Source organism: Acomys russatus, chromosome 6 (assembly GCF_903995435.1).
Source record: "Acomys russatus chromosome 6, mAcoRus1.1, whole genome shotgun sequence".
Classification (NCBI taxonomy): Eukaryota; Metazoa; Chordata; class Mammalia; order Rodentia; family Muridae; genus Acomys; species Acomys russatus.
In genome coordinates, this window is record NC_067142.1 from 61,508,390 (window position 1) to 61,535,902 (window position 27,513).

At 37.1% G+C, this 27,513-nt stretch overlaps 1 protein-coding gene across 4 annotated transcripts in view; it reads right to left on the reverse strand.

The window, feature by feature from the left end:
- Dcaf6 (DDB1 and CUL4 associated factor 6) overlaps positions 1-27,513 on the reverse strand; it is a 102,946-nt gene that overhangs the window by 25,578 nt on the left and 49,855 nt on the right. For 2 of the 4 annotated variants that reach the window (XM_051147762.1, XM_051147765.1), the window contains exons 11-13: positions 22,361-22,528; positions 12,085-12,144; positions 1,806-1,923 (exon numbers count right to left, since the gene is read on the reverse strand). In XM_051147762.1, the coding sequence (XP_051003719.1) occupies positions 1,806-1,923; positions 12,085-12,144; positions 22,361-22,528 (346 nt within the window). The remainder of the gene's footprint in view (positions 1-1,805; positions 1,924-12,084; positions 12,145-22,360; positions 22,529-27,513) is intronic. The other 2 variants (XM_051147763.1, XM_051147764.1) reach the window with 2 other exon arrangements.

Below are 27,513 nucleotides of genomic sequence, written 5' to 3' on the forward strand. Positions count from 1 at the left end.
TAATAAAATGTTTACATAAACTGACTTCTTAAATGGTAAGAATCAGCTAAATTAATACATGAATGAATAACAAATGTCAATAAAGAAAACCTACATAGCATTGAGTATAAAAGTCCAGACTTCCTAATAATAAATTAAATAATAAGTAAAATTATTTAAAAATCATGAGTCAAAAAATAAATACACTGAACAGAAAGCAAAATATGTTTGTTCATACACTAACAGAAATGTGAAAAGACAAAGACCTTTAGAAATAAATCGGTGAGAGGACCAGAACTTAAACCCAACTTGCATGTGCAGAACTCTGAGGAAGCTCTGCTGATCTCCACAGTTCCCTCTCTACATGAAAAGTAAAACAACTAAAATGTAAAATTCCCTGTCCTTTTGGTTTTGTTTTGTTTTGTTTTTCGAGACAGGGATTCTCTGTGTAGCCTTGGCTATCCTGGACTCACTTTGGAGACCAGATGGCCTCAAACTCACGGAGATCCGCCTGGCTCCCCCCCCCCCCCTTTTTTTTTTAAACTCTCTGTCTTAGAAAGAAATTTTTTAGATAAAAATAATGTCAGGGGGGAAAAAGAGGAGAGCACTGCCACCTCTCCCAACAGATGCAGGTTCAATTTGCTGCACCCACATTGCAGCTCACAACTACCTATAACTGCAGTTCCAGGGGAATCTGACACCCTCACAGTCAAAACCAAACAAAACAATAACAAACCAATGCACGTAAAAACAACTACATCATTAAAAAAGAAGAAGTGAAATGTAGATTTACAGAGAGAACAAAAGTAAAAGAAACAAAAAAGAAAGAAATTGGCAATATCTTCTTTTGATCTAAGCATAGTTCATTTCTGAAAATATATCTCAGATATGATGCTGAAAGTAGGAAAAGTTTTAAAAAGAAAGACATTCCTCCTCAATGGGTTAAAAATGGTAAATTTGTTTTCCAATTAAAAAGAAATGAATAAGTATTCTAGATTCTCTCTACGGATGGACTAGTAAAATAACAATTAGTACAAGGAACTAAAGAAAATAATGTTTAGTTACAGTTAATACTGCTTACTATAAAGTTAAGTTTAACAAATACAAAATGGAGCGTATTCAGTATAATTAAAACTATATTCTAAAATGCACAACAAAAATCATGCACATATGTATATATCCATACACAGAGAGAATAAAAACTAAAATATTTTAAATTAATGCTCTCTTAGGTATATTAGTGCTTGTATTTTCTATCAGAACAAAAATACCAAGATAACAAACACAATTTGCTAAATTTTTAGAAATATAAATTCTCAGATCTGATTTCACAACTGATATGCAGGTGGGTTTTATGGGTTTTTCTTAGCTTTGTGTACATGTAAGTGTGTGTGTGTGTAACATGCACATGCACCACATGGAGATGATGGGTGTCTTCCTCTATCGCTCTCCACCTGTGGGCTTGAGACAGTCTCTCACTGATCAGGAAGTGAGCTCAAGGGATCTGCCAGTCTCTGGCTCCCAATGCTAGGATTACAGGCAAGTGCAGGTATGTGCAGCAATGTTCAGCTTTTTACATTGCTATAGGATTCCAATTTGAGTGCTCAGGGTTGCATAGCAAGGGCTCTTATCCACTGAGAATGAGCTTTCTCCGCAGACCCCTAATCTGTATATATACAAGTTCTTCAAGAAATTTAAAACATACTATAGTTTCACAATCAATACAGTATAGGAAAACAAAACATAAAATGAAGCACAGAAAAAAAGCATATCTAAAACAATTCTACAAAGCAGCTAAAAATGCCACCGCAAAAGTGTTAACTTACCATTCATCTGTAAAGTTCAGTTTTATTGTGCTTGTAGTTGTTCCTTCTGTGCTGTAGTGCAAACTTAAAACTGGTTCACCTGTCCCTGGTTTGGGGCTCAGCCTTTCATTATTGTTATCTGAAAATTGTGTTTAAAACATTTGAAAAAGTCTCTGAAACCAGTAAACATATGACATTTCCTAAAATTTAAAAGAACTTAAGTTAGGTTGTTGTCATAACTTTTGCTCATATTAGGGTTCTGATTTAAAGTTCAAAGCAACAGTATCAATTTCTAGCTTTGTGTACATGACTCCCTCAAATTTAGAGGGAAATCAAACATACTGAAAACCACACCCTCTCATTAAAGAACTGAAAGCTATTAACATGCAGTGACATACATTATAAGCTGGTACCCACACTGGACTTTTTAGTTGCTTGAGCACCAGGAAGGATCAGCAGTGGCTGAAGTTTAAGCTGCAAGGGCTCTCTGCACAGAGCCGCTCAGATGCCGCAGTTAGATGCTGCTGAGTCTTTGCTCTCTCAGGACACTCCATGGCACCGCAGCAGTGTCCTGTGCTTTGGGATTTTCTAAAAATTCCTTCAATATTTTAGTATATTTCAGTTTTTATTCTTCAATAATTTTTCTAAAAAGCTATGTCTTAATAATGGACAGTAATTTCACCTTAAAATTTTATAGGGTGCATCAACCATATATAATGTCTTAAGAAATGTGTGGTGGCGCATGCCTTTAATCCAAACACTTGGGAGGCAGGGGCAGCCAGATCTTTGTGACTTTTGAGGCCAGCCTGGTCTACAAAGGGAGTCCAGGACAGCCAAGGCTACACAAAGAAACCCTGTGTTGAAAAACCAAACAAACAAACAAATAATAAATAAATATGCAAATAAAGGTGGGCATGGTGCTCACACCTGTAATCCCAGCACTTTGGGGGCTAAGACAGGAGGACCTCCAAGATTTCAAGGCCAGCCTGTGTTCCACAGTAAAAACCAGGCCTACAGAGTGAGACCTTGTCTCAAAAGAAAAACTTCCCATTTGGCTGGGCCAGGCTGAACACATCTATGACCCCAGCATTCAAGAGGCAAAGACAAGTGGATTGCTCTAAATTTGACTACACCCTGGTTTGCATAGTGAGTGTTAAACCAGTCAAGGCTACTTAATAAGTCTCTGTCTCTAAATTAATCATTTACTCATTCAAACAAAATGGAAAAAAAAAAAAAGCCACAGAAAGTGTAGAGACTATTCAAAGCCCTCTCCCCCAAATGGATATTCAAGGACAGAATGAAATAGAACTTTAAAACTTCCCATTTGATGGTCATTAACATCTTGTGGAGACATGAGAACAGACACGGAATAGAACTGGACACACAAAGCCAAATATCAGATCCTTTAGCTGGCTGTCTCCAAAGAGAGAACTCGTCTGGGCTATCTTTTTCTTGGCATCCATTCCAAGACTGATACAACAATGAGCTACTTTTCTTCTTTTACAATAGTGCCAAGACTGAGTCATTTGTCTACACATAGTTTTCCCTTTAGTTGTGCGATTGAGATTCTTGTCCCACTGATGACAAAGCCACTGTTGTTTTAAGGCTGCTGTGACTGGGGTAGGTGGTAAAGCCTGGGATGATCAAGGACACAAGCAGAGCTGGAACTGGTTCTCTCAGAATATTTTACAAAATATTTTGTCATTTATTTTCCCTCTAAGTTAAAGAAGAAATGGAGGGTATGGTGGCACACATCATTAAGTCCAGCACCAGGGAGGCAGAGGCTGGTGGATCTGAGTTCAAGGCCAGCCAAGGCTACACAGTGAGACCCTGTCCTGAGGGGGAAAAAAGGGAGGGCGTTTTAAGAGCAAGTGTACTGCTCTCCTAGAAGACATGAGTTCAATTCCAAGAAACCACAATAGGTCACACATAACTTCCTGTAACTCTAGCTCCAGGGAACTCAACACTGCTTTTCTAACCAACCTTCAACCTCAACCCCCAAAAACCTATTCTTTTTTGAAGAAAATTTAAAAAGCAGTTACATAAATTCATGTTGTTACTATAGAAATATAGTAAACAAAAGCAAGGAAGAGAACGGTGTAGAAACATTTCCTTAACATTTGTACAACACTCTGCCAATCTCTCCTAGCAAGAAGTCTCCAGGCAATAAACAGTCACAACCTCTTTCTTAGAGTCACTTACAAAATTAATCAAGCACAGCCATAAAATGGAGCAATATTCATACAATCATAAAATGAGTACAGTGATTAATACTGTTCCTTTCAACTCTTAAAGAACTCCTCAGCTTTGGCTTAAACTGGCCAACCACCACACGAATGAAGTGGAGTCCTCCAGTGGTTACTCAAAGGTCAGTATTCTGACTTTAAGGATTCCCATATAGCTGCAAATAAGCCATGTCTCTGGTAGAAACAGTACACAACTCAGAATCTGGCTTCTCAAATGCAGTACTAGTGTGTGTTTATATCCAAGGATTAGAACTTATTTCTAACTTTCCTCAATCCACTCTTCCTAGCATTGTATGACTATATACAATTTACCAAAATGAGTTTTCTCAGAATGTCATTTGTTTGTTTGTTTGTTTGTTTCATTTTTCAAGACAGGGTTTCTCTAGCTACCCTGGAACTCTCTTTGTAGAGAGCTGGCTTCAAACTCACAGAGATTGCCTGCCTCTACCGCCTGAGTGCTGGGATTAAACACATGTGCCACCATACCCGGCTTAGAATTCTTTAGCTAAGAATAGATGTCCTTTGGGGGCTAAAGAAATGTCTGAAGTTATGAGCACTGGCTGCTCTTACAAAGGACCCAGATTTGATTCCCAGCACAGATATGGAAGGTCACAACCACCTGTAACTCCAGTTCTGGGGAATCCAATGCCTCCCTTGGCCTCCATGAGCACCAGTCACACACATGATGTGCAGACATACATGCAGACAAAACACACATGCATATAAATATATATGTATATATATATCTTTCTTTAATACTTATCACATTTATAATTTTTGTCTTTACTGTCAGATGAGGCAGAACATATTAGTCATTTCATTCCAACTGGTAGACAGTAAATCTAACAAATACACAGAATCTAAAGTGAAGTCTCATCTCACTATCTTTTGTCCACTAGACTTTAAAATACACTATTTATAGATGTGTTCTGAGGTGGTAAACTGACGTTTCCCATTAATATAACTGGCTTCAACATTACTTATTAAAAAATTTAAATTTAGTATATATTTAATGACTACCTAAAATACTATTTGAGTAAGACATGGTAGTGGCTGTAAACCCAGCATCTACTTAAGGGTGGAGGCAGAACGACATCAAGTCTGAGGCCAGGCTGGGTATTTAGACTCTGCCAATAAAAATAATACAGAAAAAAATGGAAGAGGGACGTAATATAATTATATTCTAGTCTCAAAAAATTTTTTAATTAATAATAAAGGACAAAGGATATAGCTCTTGCTTAGAGCATGCAAGGTCCTGGTGTCAATTCTCAAGTGTTGTGTAAATAGGCATTAACATAATATTCTCATGATAATATTATTAAAATTTTAATTTGTAATAGTACAGAAGTATGATTTTTTTTGGGGGGGGAGGGGGGAGCTGGAGAGCTGGCTCAGAGGTTAAGAGAACTGACTGCTTTTCCGGAGGTTCTGAGTTCAATTCCCAGCGACCACATGGTGGCTCACAATCTATAAAGTGATCTGATGCCCTCTTCTGGCCTGCAGATGTACATGCAGGCAGAGCACTGTATACATAATAAATAAATCTTTGAAAAAAGAAAGTATAATTTTTTAAATGGTTTTTCAAGACAGGATTTCTCTGTGTAGCCTTGGTTGTCCTAAACTCGATTCTTAAAGAAATATATATTTAATTCATGACAAGCCTAATTTTTCCACTTCTCAATCTACCCAGAAGAATTAGTAAAATTGGTTTTCCTAGGTTCTGATGACTGACTAGCCTCCTATATAGACCAATTATTTAACACTACAGAAGCCCACATAGGTAAAATGACACGGTCATTTTATTAGCATTTACTTAACAATTATCACTGTAATAAGTGTAAAACAATTTGCTCAATCATGGAAAATACTTAAACTCATACAAAACTATATACTCTTCTGCCTCCCCAAAATTAATTCTTCTAAAAAACTATTTAAAAAAAATAAAATAAGGGGGAGTGGTGGTGTATATCTTTAATCCCAGCACTTGGGAGGCAGAGGCAAGAGGATCTCTGATTTCAAGGCCAACCTGACCTACTGAGTGAGTTCCAGGATACCCAGGGCTACAAAGAGAAACCCTGCCTTGAAAAACCAAAAATAACTTGCCTAAATATCTGAAAAGTATTTGTAAACTTTAATAACATATAAGTAATAATATTAATGAACACATATTTTATATAATACATATTAGTTATAAAAGATTTTCCTTTTAGGACAATAAGCATGACAATTAGACACAGAAGTAAAACAAAAAATTTAACTTCTCATTGAAATGTATTGTTTTTATAGGCATGCAACACATGCCTGTAGTCTCAGGTACTCAACAATACCTGAATTTAATTTAGGGCCAAGCATGGAGAACATACTGAGTCTTAAACTGTTGTGTGTATGTATTCAAAGGGGATCATGTTGGAGCACACCTTTAATCCCAGCACCGGAGAGGTGGAGGCAGGCAGTTCTCTGTGAATTCAATAACATCCTGGTCTACATAGTAAGTTTTAGATCAGCCAGCACTACATAGTGAGAACCTGTCTCAAATAAAATTATATATATATGAAATGACATATTATATATAATTATACATTATATATAATTACATAATATACATGTATGTTATAAATATATATGTATGTGTTTGTTATGTATTTGTTGTATATAGGCTATTGTTGCTATATAATGTATAATATAGAATATACATATGTAACATATATTTTAATGTCTAATGTATGGATGTTAAACATCCATGTATCTGTACACAACTTTAAATTTTGTGAATATGACCTTGCATACATGAAGCAAGAGCTATATCCTCTGCCCTTTATTATTAGTTTTTATAATTTTTATTTTTTGAGATTATAATATAATTACATTATTCCCCCTTCCATTTTCTCCATACTATTTTTAATAAGGAAATACATAATATACATAAAAATCATATGTTAAAAGTTGTATATATCATATGTAATTATTTCTAGGCAGCAAAACCCATCATAGATATCATTACACTCTGTCCATAATTAGCACAGGAGAGCCATCCATGTGTTTACCCACAACTTTACATTTTGTAAATATGAGAAAATATTTTACTCAAATAACAATGTCTGATATTTTTCCTTATCATTTTGTTTACTTAGAAAATATATTGATTAGCCGGGCGTGGTGGCGCACGCCTTTCATCCCAGTACTCAAGAGGCAGAGGCTGGCGGATCACTGTGAGTTCGAGGCCAGCCTGGTCTACAAAGTGAGTTCAGGACAGCCAAGGCTACACAGAGAAACCCTGTCTTGGAAAAAAAAAAAGAAAGAAAGAAAATGGAAACAACTGAGACAAGGTCAGGAATGAAGATGTGCTCCTGTGCCCCAGCTATCGTGGAGGCTAAAACAGGTCTGTTTCAGCACAAGATGTCAATCAGCTTGAGCAACAAAGCCTAACTCCACATTTTATTTCATTATTTTAAGGTTTGATGTTTATGCAGCAGAATGTATATTTATCATTATCTAGGTGACCAGGTACTTTCTATATTGTTTTCTTCCCAATAGAAGTTCCCAGATTTTTTTTTTTAAATCGGGGTAATTGCCAAAGAGAAAAAGGTTACATGGTTCAATGAGTTCATCTCACTGATGGACCTTTTTTCCTTTGAATAATTACATACATCACTAGCTGTCTATGCTGCAGACAGGTGTTTGCAAAATGAATAGAGAGTCCTCACTTGTGGGTTCATGTCACCTTGAAGAACTGAGTGACTTCTTCCTCAGAGGATTATATTAAGTTACTTGTAGGGTAAGCTGTTACCAACCCAATATGGTTTCCTTAGCTAGCTCTAGTTTTCCTACTTGACATTTGTCTTCAGTATGCCTCTGCCTGTCCATCCACACTTATTTATTTATTTGTTTATTTATTGCAATGTACAGAGTAGCACATGGTAGCATATGACCCTTACTAAAAGGCAAGCAGATGCCTCCAGAGCTCAGTCAAACCTCTTTCCTTATAAGTTAATTCCATCTCCCCGACCCCCCTTCTCTTCTTCCTCATTCTTCCCTAGATGTATTTAATGACACAGTCTCACTATGCAGACTTGGCTGGCCTAAAACGCACAAGAGATACACTTGTCTGTGCTTCCCAGGTCCTGGGATTAAAAACATATGCCACTAGGGCTGGAGAGATGGCTCAGTGGTTAAGAGCACTGTCTGCTCTTCTAGAGGACCTGGGTTCAACTCCCAGCATGCACATAGCAGTTCACAACTGTCTGTGGCTCCAAAGAGCTGACACCCTCACACAGACATTTGTGCAGGCTAAACACCAATGCACATAAAACAAAAATAAATAATTAAAAATAAAAACGAAACAACAAAAAGATACCACCATGTTAAACTTTTAAGTATTCCTTAATAGGAAGAGAACTCACACTAAAATAACTTCAAAGCCGACATTTAAGGTTATCTTCCATAGCTCCTTTTCCCTATGACTATTTGCTTTTCCTGAAAGCTGAATCTTTCTGATGGCTTACTATAGTCTTACCAAGATACTTAGACATAATTTTCTCAATTTCTGGCTAACCAGTTTGAAAGTATCACTAGTTATTACCCCCATTACTGTCATTATTTTGACTCTTTGTAGTGCTGGCAACCTAATCCATACCAGACAAGACAAAGAATCCACCCCAAGCCCAAATCCTATTCATTTTACTTCACAGGGATTTAAAAAATTTACTTATTTTCCACTCCGACTGCCTTAGGCTGGCTTCTTCGTTGTCTCTTACCTGGATTATTATGGTAACTTATTATATGGCCTGACTCTTCAATCACTATCCTCCATTCATTCATCAGCACTACTGCCCAAATGAACTTTCCAATATGTAAACTTGGCTGTTATGCTGAATTCTCTAAACTGAAATAATTTCCATAGCTCTGATCACTACTCTACTTACTTATTCAACAAACCCTGTGTCCCCAGCATGGTGGCACACCTTTAATCCCAACACACGAAGCAGAGGCGTATGAACTGAACTCTCAAAGTTTTAGGCTGGCCGAGACTACATAGTGAGACCCTATCTAATACAAAAACAAAAACAAAACCAAAAAACAAGCCCTAGCTCCTCAACAAACAAACAAACAAAAACAAACCCTGCAAAAATAATGGTATTGATAAAAATGGTCTGACTTTCATATATGAAAATGAATAAAATTAACACATACAGAATATGGAGAGAGGTATATATGAAACAACCCTCCAAACAAATAAATACATGATTGCAATTCTAAGAGCAAATAACAAGTCCCCAAAAGGGAAAATATTATATACTGAGAAGTCATATTTTTTGAGAAATTGGCACTTAAAAAGTAAGTAGAAAATTGCTTAACAAGAACAACAGTAACATCAAAGCAGCAGTCTGGGAACAGTGCGTGAGATAGCTGAGAGGGACAGCAGCTCAGAGTGTGGCGACTCCAGGAGGCTTGGCAAGAACACAGTGAGTGAGCAGAGTGGCCGAAAATCTGGTTAGGAAGCTAAAGGCTAGCCCATGTCTGCTTATCAGACATGGCACGGACTCCAGAGTTCTCCAGTGTTAAAGTAACTTTATGGATAAATAATATGAGAGTATATTTTTTTCAAAGGTTCACTCTGTTTATTATTATTGTGGCTTGACTAGCCATGAGAAAGCAGTTACAAAGTTATTATATTAGACAGACTGGTGACAAGCAGGCTGTCTAACTTCTATAGTACAGTTTATCTTCAGATAACACATACTGCTGTAGGTGAGCCCATGGGTTTAGGTTATTTCCCATCGTTAGGGCATTTCTGCTCATAGGATTTATCACAAAGCAACATTTAAAATGGCTTTAGCAATATAGTTTATGCCAACCACACTTGATATTTGACCTCATACAACCCAGCTGGATATATGACAACATGGCAAATCACGTTACACAGTCTGCAAAACAAAGACCCATCTAATTATCTATCTCTAGGCTGGTCAGCCTCACTAAATGGTATCACCATTCACCCAGGCAGTGAGGGCAAAACTGTGTGAGTTAAACTTGAAACTTCTCTTTCTTATGTCCTAAAATTATATATTAATGAAGTACTAACTGAACTAGGTATAATATTCAATATAAATCTACGGAAATTATTCTATATGGTTAACTAAACATGAATTTGGGTGTAGTGTAATGTGTGATATTGTAATTGTAACCCATTTTATTACTCTGTGTAAAGATAAGACATGCTTAATTTTGTAGTTCTCAAACTCATTTATTTTTCTTTCCTCCCTCCTCCTGGCTAATTTTGCTCATTATATTTTACTCTCCATCCTTTGGACACAGATTTTCAATCTAACTCATGGCAATCCTCCTGCATCAGTTTTTTTGAGTGCTGGGATTAAAGGAAAGAACTACCATGTCTAGCTTTATTTTTTAAGAACAGGAGAAAACAAACAAAACAAACCTAATAATATATGTTACTAAAAGGTCTTTAAATAAATAATTTAAGGCCGAAAGTACAGAAGTTTCTAATTTTGTAAATTTAGTTTTTGGATATTTCTCTAGGAAGGTTAAAGTTAGATCTACTTTATACCAGATACTGCAGCAATATTAACTTCCTTCATCATTGAACAGTGGATCCGCCCATGTCTGTCACCTTTTAGCCAGCCAAATCTTCCAGATTTCATGCTTACTCATAATTTTTTAAAAGAAATTTGTGAAACTTATTAATACCTATTTTCCCTTTTCAATTGAGATAAATGAACTGAAGCTGGTGGGATGGCTCAGCAGTAAAAGTGCTTACAGCCACGCCTGACCTGAGTTCAATCCCTGGAACCATACAGTATAGAAGAACTGACTCCTAAAAATTATCCTCTGAACAATATGCAGGACTGCACCATGACATGGCCCCCTGACACACACACACGGACCACAGATCGATAGGCACGTAGGTAGGCAGGTAGATGGGTAGGTAGGTAAGATATAGATAGGTAGGTAGATGGGTAGGTAGGTATGTAGGTAAGATATAGATGGGTAGGTAGGTAGGTAGGTAGGTAGGTAAGATATAGATAGGTAGGTAGATGGGTAGGTAGGTAAGATATAGATAGGTAGGTAGGTAGGTAGGTAGGTAAGATATAGATAGGTAGGTAGATGGGTAGGTAGGTAGAGAGATAGATTCAAGTTATTCTTTGTGGCTTAATATCACTAACATTGTTGGATCACAAAGGACTTAGAATCCTTTAGAGAATTCTAAGTTGAGATAATAAGCTATTTGCCTTAACTCTAAAGGGAGCACTTTAGCTTCTTACAGCCTTCCTTTCTGCACTCGGACTCTTTTTTTTTTTCCCCCAGAATGTCCTCCTTTACCAACTGCTCTCTGCACTGTATCAGATCTGCTACTAACAAAATTTGACTGATAACATGTTGATTGCATCTGGTTCTTCTCACGCCTTTGATTCTGCCACTTCAAAAACAAGCGCCAGTGGTAGTGAAAGAGATCTTCCCGGCTGACTGCCTAGCTTTCCATCTATCTCTGGGTTTACGAGCATAGTGCTTAAAATCCAAAGTATCAGAGCTGAGTGGGGTGTCAGCATGCCTGTAATCCCAGGACTCAGGATGCCAGCTAAGCAAAACCACTGGTAGTTAAAGGCCAACTTGGGCCACATAAAAGACCTTGTCTTCACCATTAGTTAAGTATGACACAAAACTAAGTGTCGCTACCATAGCAACCTAGTAATACTATGTTTAAATAGCTTCTAAATGAGCACTGGGGCAATATGCTAACCTTAAACCACAGTTCTATATTATTTTTACAATATATAGCTATAATAAAAAGTATATATAACAAATAAAAATTGTTAAAAGAAAGACTTGAAAGTTGTTATAAAATGTTGAAGGCAGAAATGAGCTTACACAGAACATAATTTGTTTAGGCCAAACGAGGCCTTTGTGCACAATACCACACAGGATAATTTAGTCCATAATCAAAATGATATGTTAAGCAAAAGCGAGAAAGAACTTTGTTTATGCATTGCAATAGAACTATGGATGGATGGGCATAGCGCATCTCCTGTTGCACGCACCCTGTTGCTCATCAAGTGACATGGATCCGAGCTGTTTGTTAACCACAGAAGAAGGAGAATCTGAAACAAAAATGAGATTTCAACTTAAAAGTAAGCAGCAGAAAACTGCACAGCAATGTCATGAAAATCTCTAAACTCAAGAAACAAATGTATAAGGGTAGGGAAGAGAAGTAAGCACTGTGCTTTGTTTTTCAAGCAGTGAGTAAGCAGGGCCATGTGCTTAAGGAGTTATCCCAGGCAAGCTTTGAGCAATCTTGAGAAGGAATTGAGAAAATAATTATTCTACTTCCATGCACATACCTTTAATAAAATTCATCCAGCACAGATACATGGTGCCAGATAATTAGAAACAGGTGTTTCCTCCAAACACCTCCTGGCCCTTCTTACACTCCCTCCCAGCTCTTACGATGGCTTCCATCGGGCTTTGGGAGATTCAAGGCATGAAATGAGATGCTTACTAGGCTTTGTGAGATGCTGTTTGGTATACCATGAGCTGAATAAGGAGTCAGGATGTTTAACAACAGAAAGTGGTTTACAGAGAAATAGCCAATGAATTAGATACCTTTAAAGAAACATGTAACTTTAAAAACTCTATGGTACATTGTGCATAATAAAACTATACTCTGTGAAAGCTTAGGCTTCTTTATAGAGGTACCTGGTAGAAAAAGAAAAGCAAGAAGAATGCTTAATGGTCTGTGATTTCTAAATTCTACTTTGGCTTCAAACAGAACAAGTTTATTTTGAACTTTCTGGACATATTGAATCTCTATGTGAGAATTTATTTCATTATGGGATTCTAGTTTTAAAAAACACTGGAATAAAGGAAAACAACATATATAAATGAAAAGGGCACTTGTGTGGTGTTAGCAAGTCTTAATTCTGATAGCACATTTTTAGGTAGATTCTTCTCTCTTCCTAGTCAGCACAGGGATGTAGCACATTAACAAATGTCCTGGAGAATGTAAGTTACAGATCCCTTGTCTAAAAAAAAAAAAAAAAAAAGAAAAAGAAAAAGAAAAAAAGAAAAAATCTGAACATTTTATAAAATCCAATTTTTTTTTAAGCACTGACATGATAGAAGTGGAAATTTTCACAGCTAACCTGTGACTGAATGCAACTAGAGCACAGAATCACTAAAAGTACTGCATAAAATTACCTAGATGTTTGTACCAAATATACAGAAAGCACAAAAGAACATCCTGCTTAGTCTGGAGCACTCCCCCTTGACACCTTACTAGGTATATGCAAATATTCCCACAAACTTCTGGTCTCAAGCATTTTTGGACAAAGGATACCCAACACAGAGAAGCTCCACTGCCCCAGGGTAGAGCTACAGCAAAAGGGCAAACGATGGGTAACAAACACAGCTTTACACCAAATATAAAAATGATTCCCTCATTTCTAAGATCTTTTGCTCTAGCCGGTCGCAGTGGTGCATGCCTGTAATCCCAGTACTTTGGAGACAGAGGCAGGTGGATCTCTGTGAGTCCAGGACAGCTAAGGCTACACAAAGAAGCCCTGTCTTTTTCTTTTTCTTTTTTTTTAAAGATTTATTTATTTATTATTATGTATGCAGTGCTCTCTCTGCTTGTACACCTGCCTGCCAGAAGAGGGCATCAGATCACATTATAGATAGTTGTGAGCCACCATGTGGTTGCTGGGAACTGAACTCATGGAGGAGCAATCAGTGCCCTTAACCTCTGAGACATCTCTCCAGCCCTGTCTTGAAAAAACAAAAACAAAACCAAAACCAAAACCAACCAAACAAAAACCCACCGAAGACCTTTTGCCCTAGTTCTTCATGAGTGTTGTTAATAAGGAATGTCCGGCTAAGTACCAGCTATGCTCATAATGACATTTCATTTCCCCCAAACAGGTATTAAGATCATCTTTAGCTGAACAGCTAAGAGAAATTTCCCAATACATCCTGGTTTCATATGAAATTTACAGCACTGATTGCATGCATTTGTAGGTTGAAGCCTGTTACCAACATCATTTCTATTCCTCAAATCTTCCATCTTCTATTATCATACCAGTTTGCTCAGAGAATTTGATAAGCCAAGCTATAAGTCTGAAGCTTTCACTCATCTTTACTACAATATGTGGTTAAGAGTCTTTACTGTGCAAGAAGCAAAGTGGGAATGGTAGTGTTTATCGATCGGTTCCTTAATCTACAACACTTTTCCTTTTAAAATGATTTCTCACTTAATCATTTTAGATCTAACATTGGCACCTGCACTGTTTTGAAAAACAGGTAATTTAGTCTCTAGAAGTTACACTTTTCAAAGCAAAAACAAAAACAAAAACAAAAATCAATTAATTAAACATAGGAAAAACCTCCTAAAGAGTCCTTTACAAAATATAGTTCATCCCTCTGGGTTGGTTTCACATTTCCCTATGTTCTCCTTTAATAACTAAAAGCTCAAAGACAACTCTAAAGTCACTAAGAAATGTACTTCTCAATTATTTGTCTTTCTACATTATGAAATGCATAAATCTTCTTGAAGTAAAATGTATCCTTTCACTAAAACTTAGAAAGTATCACTAAAACACACTAAAAAAGATCTCTGGTGCTATCATCCCTACAAAACTGTACTTTAGTCAAACAGCACTTAAAATAATAAAGCTTATATTAAATCAACAACAAAATCCCATTTTAAGTAAAACATTTTCATTGTACTGTTTTAGCCTCTCACACGTGTGTTTCTAAGAATCACTTGTTATTCTTACATCTTTAAATGTTCCAAGTTACATTTTTATTTACTTTGTGTGCTTGTGTATTGTGTGTGGACATGGAAGTCAGAAGGCAACCCTGGGAGTCAGTTCCCTGCATGCATACGGTGTGGGGCTGAAGACTTAACTCTAGCTGTCAACCTTGCCACAGAGCCTTTACCCACTGAGCCATCGCACTGACCCAAAATCTTTTAAAAGCTAATATTTAGAACTCCTGGCTATGGCATTTACTTTACTTATAACCTTGGGGACATACAACTCTTTTTAGAATTATTATTTTCCTGTAACATAAACACATTGAGTGGTACGCTTTTCTAATACTAGGTGTTCATAAGTGCCTATAACTCCCGCTGCAGAAATACTTGCAGCTAACACAGTAACCATGAGAATAGCAAACAGCTCACTGCTGGAACTGTTTGTATAATCTATTGGATATCTCTGAGAAATATTTTAGAAGCCATTATCAGAAAATAAAAACCAGACTATATGGCCTACTGCTAAAAGCAATATGGTAAGTCAACGCCTTTAAAATATTTAAAATTGTATTATTTTAAAGGTAGACATAGATGTTAAGTCATACTTCATTTAGTACTAAGTTCAATGTATAGTCATTTACTATGTATTTCTTGCAAATTTACAGTTTGGTATTAAGTAAATCTTTCATTCCTTTAATACCAGAGCTTTTTCAGTTGTAGAAAAACAAACCGTTATAATCTAAGATATAACAAGACTTCTTCAGCTGTATTTCCTGGGTTTGAATGGCTTTTCATTCATTAATATTGTAATCCTGGGAAAGTTATTTTAATTATCTTAATCTCATTTCTACATCTATAAAAAAGGATGCAGTATTTTTGGGGATTTAGTGCGATGCTCCTTGTAAGCTACATAACATATAGAAGAGTCAGTTCGTACAGCTACTACTCGCTGCTGTTCAGGGCTGTGTTGCTGACTGGAAAAGAATGATGTAAAAATTTCCTCAAACTATGGGGCATATACTCATTTAATTACAGTTTAAAATCATCCTAAAATTCACTATTGTTTTCCTTTTTTTTTCTTTTCCTCTGAGACAGGGCTTCTCTGTGTAGTCTTGACTGTCCTAGACTTGCTTTGTAGGCTGGCCTCGAACTCACAGCGATTTGCCTGTCTCTGCCCTCTGAGTGCTGAGATTAAAGGCCTGTGCCACCATGCCCGACTTTTTCCCTTAGGACTTAACACTGAAGCTAATTAACAAAGGCTTGCAGAATTAGGTTAGTATTATTCTGATTTAGTAATTATGTACAAAGGCTAAAATAAGAACCAGTGCATCCATCTCAGATGGATCTGACCACTGTGGGGAAGCTGATAGTAAACAGAGCCTATTTGCACAGGGTAAGTTAAATGCTGATTTTTTCCAATATGGCTCAGTTTTGAAAAGCCCTTTTTCAAAAATAATCAATGTTTTATATACCCTTTTGGGGTATAAAAGTTACTTTTTCCAATTGGCAAAACCGTGCCATAAAGTGAAAAAACAGTTCCTACCTGACCCTCTCTAGGCTGGCTCCATGCTCCAGTGGGGCTCTGTGGTGGTTGGGCCAGTACCAGTAGAATCCACAGGGTGTTGTCACTCTGAGCAGGAGCCAGCAAACCCATGACTTCAGGGGACCTGAAATGGAAAAAAAGACCTGGGCTTTAAATCAGCCATATACTGAATGCCTTTGTTGTAGTTATTTAGGGCTTTCTTTTAAGATAAATGCACAAAAAACTCATGCAGAATCCTCAATGCTGTCTACCTTAAATAGTCTTGATATGAAGATATTTGAAGAAGTAAAATATACTATAAATAATATGGCATTCTCTCACATGTATTAAGAACTATATATTTACCTATCCCATCTCTATGTGTCTCTGTTAACTAGGGTAGGCTATACTACCTAAATATATTATATAAATCAGATGGTATTTCTTAGAGTATTACAAGCTACACACACACACACACACACACACACACAATCTACTGCATTTCTATGACATTTGCTTAGTAAGGTAAGCTACACTACCTAAATAAACTGGTAACTGGGAGATCCGCAGACAATAGCCAAAGACTTGCTCAACCTCATCTAGTCTTAAGGGGAAAGAATTCAAATAGTCTGACCCAGGAAAAATACTTATGTACATAAAAATAAACACACCTTTTAAAAACTGAAACAAAAGTATCTTAAAGTAATATATTCTAAAATTGAAAACTGCAGTTTAAAATAGTTCTGAAGGATTATCATTTGTAATTACTAAAACTTTTTTTTACGGGATAAAGAGATAGCGCAGCAGTTAAGAGTGTAGAAGACCTAAGTTCAGTTTTCATCACCCATGTCAGGTGGCTCATAAACACATCAAACTCCAGTTCCATTGGGGAATATGACACCTCAGTCCTGATAGTACCTGCACACATGTGTACATACCTACACACATGCGCAAACGCACACTTAAAAATAATAAAAATAAATCCTGAGAAAAAGTCTTCATTTAGAGTAGGTTGGTCCATATTTTATTTCAGAGCTGAGGAGCAACCGGTTAGCTGGAGAGCAAGCTAAATCACAACAGTGTTACTGTTACATTTGAGTGGTTTTTTTTTTTCCCTTGTAACCCTGAAAATTAAACAGCTTCTGCTAGACAATTTAACCACTGCTAGATCCCACATCCACCTGCAGATTTTAAATCAGAACTTCCATGCAAAACTCTGATGAAAGACTTAACGCTGATCCTTCCCACCCTCAATAAAAGGGAAAACCATGATTTAAACATCTAGCAACTCTTGTTTTCTTGTGGCACTGAAGGATCAAATCCAGGGCCTTAAGCATGTTAAGCAATGTACTATTACAAAGCTATGTCCCAAGTCCTAATTCTTTTATATGACTTAAACAATAATTTAAAAGTTAAGTTGAGCCAGGCGTGGTGGTGCACACCTTTAATCCCAGCACTCAGGAGGCAGAGGCAGGTGGATCGCTGTAAATTCGAGGTCAGCTTGGTCTACAAAGTGAGTCCAGGACAGCCAAAGCTACACAGAGAGACCCTGTCTCAAAAAACCAAAAAAAAAAAAAAAAAAAAAAAAAAAAAATATATATATATATATATATATATATATATATATATATATAAATAAAGTTAAGTTGACATTACTTGGTGTTTCAGAATAATGCAATAAATATTGCTGGGTGTGGTAGCATATACCTTTAATCCTAGCACTTGGGAGGCAGAGGCAGATGGATTTCTGAGCCTGGTATATAAAATTAGTTCCAATTAGCCAAAGCTAAACAGAGAAACCCTGTCTCAAAAAACACAAAAATGAACAAAGAAAGGAAAAAAGGAATGAAGAAAGGAAGGAAGACTGACAAATGAATATATCCCACTGTCATTATCGTAAGTACTGTCTGGCTCCTTCCTATCTGATCCTACTAAAACTGGAGATTATATTTCTACAAAGTAACTTATTTTAAACTTTCATACAGAAACTAGATATTGCTGATTCATTCTATATTTAGCCCTTCACAGAAGTCTCTAGAGTTTTATGTTTTGAAAAGAGAATAAAATATTTGTCAGACAATGAAATAACCTAGAAACTTTCTTTTTTTTTTTTTTTTTGGTTCTTCAAGACAGAGTCTCTCTGTGTAGCCTTGACTGTACTGGGCTCATTTTGTAGACCAGGCTGGCCTCAAACTCACATCGATCTACCTGCCTCTGCCTCCTGAGGGTTGGGATTAAAAAAACTCTTTCTACACTTTTACAATTTCTCGATTCTAAGCCATATATCTTTTGAACATGTTGTATCTAAGAAACCTAAGTAAGTGGAAAGACAGTGGAAGAACCTTGTGTTGGCAGTATCATAATTTATTTTAAATGTTCTTTGTTATTATTGCATCTATGCATATGGTATCTGTAAAAGTATGGACCAGAGGATAATTTTCAAGAGTCAGCTTCGCCTTTCCACAGTGGGGTCTAGGAATTAAACTCAGGTTATCAGGCTTTCATGGCCAGCTCCTTTACCCACTGAGCCATTTGCTTGCCCCTCATAATTTAGTGATAGGCAAAACATTACAAAAATATACCTTCTGTATACAAGAAACTAACAAACTAAAATCAAATATACTAATTTTGGTACCTCTGTCAAAACAGAACAAGCCTTGGTTTTTATGACTTTTAAAGCTTCATGTTTACTTCACTTTCTGACTCTGGGCTTGGGCCTTCAACATTTCCACAGCAATTTTGTACTCCTCAATGAGGAAAACAAGCTTGACCTGTCCTAGGTACACGCAGAACCATTACAGGTTCTTCTGCTTAGACACTCTGATAAGGACTTTAGGTCCTACAGCATAAATGTCTTGAAGTTCACCTGGAAACAGACCATGTGAAGACTTTGGTGTTTTCCTGACCTTCCCAGTATACAGGAAAGCAATCATCACTAGGGTTAGGACAGCATTTCCTGTTAGAGGCTGGATTGCAGCAAAGGCTATGACCATATGTCAGATGCTAGATGGCCCATTCTGAGTGCCCCTAAGCACTGTCCCCAGAAAACAACATGGAAAGCTAATGTTGGTACTTTCTACCTGATAGTAGTAACATCTATTATGAGAAAAACTGATCAATTACTGTTCACACGCAAACAAAATTGCATCTAATTGTTATGTATAATGGTTTTTAGGAAATTTTATTTATCTTTATCTTATGTGTGTGGGTATTTTGTCTGTATGCATGCCTGATGCCTGTAAAGGCCAGAAGAGGGTATTAGATCCACAGGAACTAGAGTTATACACAGTTGTTAGCCACCATATGGATGCCTGGAATTGAACCTGGATCCTCTGCATGAGCAGCCAATCTCTTAACACTGAGCCATCTCTCCAGCCCCTAACATAAAATTTTAATAATTGTTAATTAAAATTATCTTTTTGCTTAATTTCATAATTTTCCTTCTATATTTTTATAATGTATATGGTCTGAAATGAAGAATTTTGCATTAAGCCAAATCATCTTTCTTCATAACCAAAGCTTATTTAATGGACAAAGGAAACAGACCTTACTGTCCTTTATGAACAGTCTTTACGGTTCTTAGTTACTAGTAACATTCCTAGAACATGTAAAAACAGAGTAAGACAAAAGGAGCACTAGCAAATGAGCACAGGGAATGCTGGAGATTAAGCGTTATTAGTGGGGAGGGAGGAGCTTAGTTGGTAGAGTGATCGCCTAAGCATGCATGAAGCCCTGGGCTCAGTTTCAAGCACTATGGAAACTAAGTGTGGTGGCACACTCTTGTTATCCCAGCATTTTGGAGGCAGACTCAGGATTAGAAGTTCAAAGTCATCATCAGTTACATAGAGAGTTTGAGGCCACCTCAACAGGAGACCATTACCCAAGAACAAAGCAAGCATATAAACCAACAAGCAAAAAACCTGACCATAGTAGTGCCTTACATAAACGCAATGATAAACAGATAAAATACTGCACTTTTAGGTGAGGAGATCACTGTGCACTGAGCAATAGTAATGAGGACTTCAAATTCTGGACCATGTGGGCAGCCTTAGAGGTCTAAGACATCGTTTAATAAGAAAAAGAAAAAGAAAAAGAAAAAGAAAAAAAAAAAGAAAAAGAAAAAAAAAAAAAGAATGTTTCTCAACTTCACAATTGGTAAACTTGAGCTTCTTAAGGATTACCATCAGATACAATTTAATTAGAATGATACTGAGAGGTGGGAGGGTAACATCCTATTATTTCACCAAACCCATATAATCACTGTACTTTTTTTTTTTTTTTTTTTTTTTTTGAGGCGCTGAATCACTGTGTAGCCCTGGTTTGCCTGAAACTTATTATGTAGACCAGGCTGGCCTTGAACTTACAAAGATCTGCCTACCTCTGCCTCCTGAGTGCTGGGGTTAAAGGCATATGGCACCACACCTGGCACCACATATTAAAGGGAAAAAAGCCTCAACTTACTTTTCCAACATTCACAATGTATACTTTCATCCTCATATAGTTTGCTTTCTATCAAAATTCACTTTAATATTTGGCTTACTACTGATAAACTTTGGCATCTTAAAAATACCTATGTCTATAAGGTGCTGGCAAGATCCGGAAGGTAAAGGTGACTACCTTCATGCCTAGCACTCTGAGTTTGACCCTCGGAATCTATACAGTGGAAAGCAACTGACTCTCACAAATTTTCATCTGACTTCCACACGTGTGCTCCCAGCATGCTTGATGTGTGTATGTGTACATGGGCACACACACAAGACAAATAAAATAAAAGTAAAAAGATATTACCTATATCAGGACATTTTATTTTCCTTTTTATTGGTTTTGTGTTTCATGACTTGTTTTTGCTTTAAAAACATTTGGGCTATAGTACTATATATAGCATGAATTTACAGTAAACTTTTATTAATGTATGCCATTACTGCAATCTGATCAATTTTTCTTATTAATTATTAGTTTTAAGTATAAGAAAAGATCTCCCTATAAAAAAATCAAAAGCATTTTTACCTGACTGTCTATTAATATAGCAAGAAACAATAACAGAGGTCCTCAAATTTGTTCTAAACATATATATGTATATCACAGAGGTTAAATTTATTATATTTTGCCACAATATTAACACATGTGCTATGGTTACCATTGCTAGAATAGATACTTATAAAGCAAAGGCTGACTAATTCTACCCATAAATGGCACAGATTAATTCCAAGTAATTCAATCAGTTTTCAAAGTAATTAGCACCCAAACTCCTTACTCCTTAGGGTAGCAGGGCAAAGCACAGCAAGTATTATAAGTTCATTAGTGTGAGAACTTGGGCACATTCTTCCTCTTTGATGAACATTTTAACACATACTATATTACCTACACAGTAAGATATATAGTACCTTACTATATCTTTCATTATTAAAACAATTGGAGTATTAATATATTCAAGTGGTATTGACTGTTACTGTATATAGTATCAGAACTTGACAGCATAAGAAAAGAAAACAGATCATAAAGTACTTTTGCTGCTCTACATACAAAAGTTGATTACAGTACTGATAAGTAAGAAATATTGAAAAAAATCAAATAACAGAAGGAAATGACTGGGTGAGCATACTAATATGGCCAAATAATTACTAGGTCTGTATTGAGACATTGGTTACCTACATACAGACGTAACCAAAAAAGCCCAGAGTCTATAAGCATAGGTTCATTTTGTCACACCGGAAATTTCAACAAAAAGATCAAAGCAGGCATGAAATTTAGTGGATTTATTTAAAAAAAAAAAAAAAAAAGGTAGCTCAACAGCTTTAAAAGTAATAAATATTTGCCCCTTTCCAAATAGCTTTCCGGTAAAATAAAGGATCATTGCATATTCACATCTCTGAGAAATGCTCCTCCCTCTAGCAGCAGATACTGAACACCACTACATTGCCAGAAAGGAAAGGAAAAGCTGCAAGCACATTAGCTCCCATCTGAACGGGAGGAGAACACCGGACTACACGTAGCAGTATTAGAAAGCAACTGTAGAAGCTGCTTAAGCACACGTGACATCAATAACCTGAAGCTCGAGGGTCCCCTGAAGAGCCCTCGTGAGGAGGCTGATCGGAAGTGGAAGGCTGACGCTGGGCCTGTGCTAGCTCTTGCTGCCTCTGCTGCTCAGCCTTCTTAAGCCTCAGCTGCTGCAGGCGCTTACGGAGCAAAGCTATCTCAGGCCCCCTTAAAAATTCTGACACAGATAGGAAAAGAAATAAGAGAGTAATATGACAAAAATAGTATAAAGTTGACATACACTTAAAAAGGAAAGATTAAATAAGTCATACTTCAAAGAGGAATACGAAAAAGAACTTAATGATAACAGTCATTAAATTATAAAACAATGCTATATATTTACAATAAAATGTTTCTCTGTAATTATGATTAATTACACATAGTTTCTACAAATATTTAACCAAACTAATGAAAATAAAATCCTGCATAAGCAAAACACTACTTTATTTTATGATACATTATATTATGGCACTACAGATTGAATATAGGGCCTAAGCACATATTTGATCTCTGTATTACACACTTAGTCCATAAGAATCTAAATTAAACATTCAATTATTCACTATTTTTCTTCTCTTTGTACAGAAAAACAACACAGAAATAATAGCTATAAAATTAATTTAAATAACCTAAACAAAAATTTAAGTTACTTTACTAATTAATCAAGTAACAATTAAAATTCAATAAAATGAATAAATATACATTTGGAAACAATTCTTTGAATACATTAGAGTTTTAAAAATGAAACTTGTTCATTCAAAAAACCTTCCTTTTATGTTGAAATTGTCATTTACCTTTTCTATCTTAGTTCAAAAATATTTATACAATATTTTTTAATCTTTTCTGAGGAAATGACCAACATGAAAGAAAAATTACATAAAATTCTGCAAAGAGGTAGTTGCATACATAGTACACGTAAGGTTTCAGGGACAGCAAAACAGAACAAAATAATCCTTACCCGTAGGGATTTACATTCTGAGGGGAACAGACATCTATAAATACACATACACAGAGATCTATGGAGTCCTCCAGGGTAACCACTAAACTAAACTAGCACAGAAGGCCTGGAAGACAGATGAAAGGGAGATGTTATTTTGTGAGCAGCTCTCAGGAAAGTCTTCTAAGGTGCTACTTGAACACAGGCCACAAAGACATGAGGAAGTAAGCTACATGTTATCATGGAGAAGCCGTTCTAGGAGAAGGAAAGGGGAAACGTGGGAGATGTGAGAGATGAAGGTAGCATATGTGCTATTGTCTAGACACAGAATAAAAAAAAAAAAAGCTGGGCCTCGGAATGAGACAAAGAGGCTGTCATGTGCTGCCGTGAGGAACAAGAGTGAACAGTACACTCTGAAGTAACAGCCGTCCAAGTGGAGAAGTCTGTAAGAGACTGAATGGAAGTCAAGATTCCTAACAGAAATTTAGATGTCACTTGTGGTAAAACTTTAAGACTCCTGATGACAGATAGGAACTGAGCTCTGGGCCTGGTGTGGTGGCACATGCCTTTAATCTCGGCATTCAGGAAGCAACGGCAACCAGATCTCTGTGAGTTCCAGGCCAGCCTTGTCTACAAAGCAAGTCCAGGCCAGCTGGGGCTACACAGAGAAACCCTGTCTCAAAAAACAAGCAAACAAACGAAAAATGGAAAAACAGGTAAAGCCAGGCACAGGGCGGGCACAACTGAGTGATCCAAGTGTTACAGGTAAAGTGACATAAGTGTGTCCATAAAGGATGGAAATAGCCAAAGGATGGAGCAAGCCGCTGTGCCTAATGTTTCTAACACACTCCTAAAAAGGACACTACTGGCTGAGAACTGACAGCTAGATTTTGTATTGTGTAAGTCGAGGGCAACACTGGTGGAAGATAAGCCAGACCCAGACAGCAGAGGCTTAAGAAGTGCAAGCAGAAGCAGAAAGATACACATGCTGCGGCAGCACTGAATGTTAGCGGGGGCCGGGGGGGGGGGGGGGAACTAGATGATGGTGAGAAAGAAAGTGAAAGGAAACTTAGTGTGTTTTAACTGGAAAGAAAGTGTGTGCTGCTAGAATATGTTTAATTGAGGAGAAAGAAGAGATAATACATGAAAAAAGTAGGTGAATGCAGGACAGGTATTATTGAACAGACCAAGGACATGGAGGAAAATTAGCTTTAGAGAGGAATACAAACTGCATCAAAGAGGAAGCACAGACTATGGGAAATGATGCGCTCGGTAGCAGATTTAGTACTGGAAGCACACATAATTCCTCTAAGTCACAAATTACACTTTAGTCTTTCATACAAATTTTGTTGTTTTGGGAAATAAACATGTAGAGTCATTAATCTCTTATCACTGTGGCCCCTGTTTATAAAGAATTGCCTCGAATCAAGTTAATTGAGTTAATAAGTAATTCATCCTGAATGAGGTAACTCAGACCCAGAAAGATAAATACTAGGTATGCATCCACTTATATGTGGATATTAGTTGTTGAGTCAATGATAAGCAAGCTGCAATCAATAGAATCATAGATGTTAGGTATGAAGTGTGGGACTAGAGAGTACAATAGATCTCCCCAGGAAAGGGAAACAGAATACACAGCTATGGATGGAAGGACTGACTGTAACAGGAAATCGGGTGGGAATGGACAGAGAAGAAAAGGGAGATAAGGGAGGGAATATGGTGAGACACAACTAAAATTAAAGGCTATTGGAGTGGTAATATGAAAAAATAATATGGTAGAAGCTTCCTAAAACATACACATATGAAGACGATCTAAATAAAATTACCAAATAACAGAAGAGACAGAGCCTCAACTGAACATCTCTTATCAACAAATGAGGTTTCCAGTAGTGGGATTGGGTTATATGTAACTGAGTTGTTGGCCAAAGAAATTCCATGGGAACCTCCAAACAACCCAGGCTGTTGCAAAGACTATAGGTTGCTTTCCACAAAGGCCCCATTGCTGAAAACAACATATACACAAGTTGGTACCTATTTTGAGCCTTCACCCCTACTGGCTAATGTTCGTGGTACTAGAAGGTACTCTGGCATGGTACTAAAAGAGGAACACCAACCCAGCTTTAAACACACACACACACACACACACACACACACACACACACACACACACACACAAAAACCTCTTTGATCTATATTGGTATCCCGCCTGCAAGATATGCTAGTGTAATGGTGGCACAAAGTTGGTAGGAGTGACCAACCCATATCAGAGTTGATTTAAGGCCCATTCCACAAAATGGAACCCATACCAATGCTACTTGGCTGACCAAGAACCTGAGACTAGACAGCCCAAGGACCTATGAGAAAACCAACTACTACCATCCTGCTAAAGGAATGTAGCAATAAATGACTTCTTATGACACTCTGCTATATTCATAGATCAGTGTCTTGTTCAGCTGTCATCAGAGTCTTATTGCAGCAGATGGCAACAAATACAGAAACCTACAGACAGACAATATGTAGAAAGTGAAGAGACTTCAGAACACTCAGCCCCCAAGCCCTCACTTGAGGTCTCAGGGAAACCTCTGGAAGAGGAGGCAGAGAGTATAAGCACCAGAGGTAGTGGAAAACAACAGAGAAACAGGCCTTCTAAATAAAACAGGTCTGACAAACACATGAACTCACAAGACTGAGACATCATGCATTGGTCTGCACCACATGGAGTCCTAGAGCTAAAAGGAGAAGTGGACACATGCCTCACCCCTAACTCAGAAGCTGTCACCACTTGACAATCCCTTTCAAATGAAAATTTAGTTATTTCCAAGGGAATCTCACTGGGAAAACAAACTACTCTTAAGTGTAGTCTGCATGCCCAGTAGTAGATGGCCAACAGAAAATGAAGTCAATGACATCTTTGGAGGTTCTCTCAAAATGTTGGTGTCAGGACCTTTTCTTTTCTTTCTTTCTTTTTTTATTTTTTAATTTCTTTTGCTTGCCTTCATTTTTTTACCCTATAGGTCCTTTTCGTATATATTATCGCTTCCAATTTTGCATTTTTATGGTATTTCTGGTGTGAGAACAAGTTGGTCTTTGTGTCTATATCTCTTTTCTTGAGTTATTTTTTCCTTAGGTTTGTTTGTCTTATACTATGCCAATTTGCTTGTTTTTGTTTTATCTTATTATAATTTATTTTGCTATTATTCCTAGATGCCCATTTGTTTTCTAACAGAAAGGGAATGGATCCAGATGAGGGGAAGTAGGGAAAAACTAGAAAAAGAAGATTGAAGGGGAACCAAATTCAGGATATATTGTATGAAGAAACAAACCAAACCATCTATTTTCAATAAAAGAAAGTTAACAATTAAAGTATCATCGATAGTCTTCCATTGTTAGTTCTCCCTAGAGAATCTACTGGTGCTGAGCAGGATACTATGCACTAACAATATTGTTATACAATGGCTTTTAAAAAGTGTTCAGCATCCATTTTTCAGTCAATATAGTAGTAATGCTTTTAGCACCATTAAGTATGATTATATAGCCACGAGGTTGTCATTTGATACTCTAAAGAACTCTACTACAGTCAGCACACATGTTGATCAAGTAATGTTTGGGGGAAGAGAAACAAGGGAAAGGAAAAGAAAAGGAAAAGAGAGAAAGGAAAAAGATTGAAGTCTGGACCCTTTGGTGGTATGTAAAACAGAAGCAGACGTGCACAGTGCGCTGATGCTCATGAACCCAGGCCAGCAAGGGTTGGTTATCTTGATCTTATGCACTCCATTTGGTGCAGAGCTACTTAAAGAAGAATCTGCCACCTTTTAAGTAAAGTTGCTTTTCACATCTTAGGTTAATTTACAAGAAAAAAAAAAGTCTTAAGTACATATTGCATTAAAAAATATTAACAGCTCTGCCCTGAGGACACGGAGCAGGTGAGTGGGTCCTGCCCTGATGACACTGGAGTGGGAGAGCGGTCCTGCCCTGAGGACATGGGAGCGGGCCCTGATCCAGGGCTGAGTCGACCTCACCCTAACATCTGCCCCATGTATGATCTGCTGGAACATACGAAGGGGCCAGACCTGCAGATTCAAAGATTAAGAATCTCCTTGACACACAGCAACAATGGGATATCCAACAGCAGTCCCAGTAAGGATCCAGTAACGATAGTGTAGGCCTCAAACCAGACCCAAGACTCAGCAATGAACATTTGAAAGTAAACATATGTGGACAAAAGG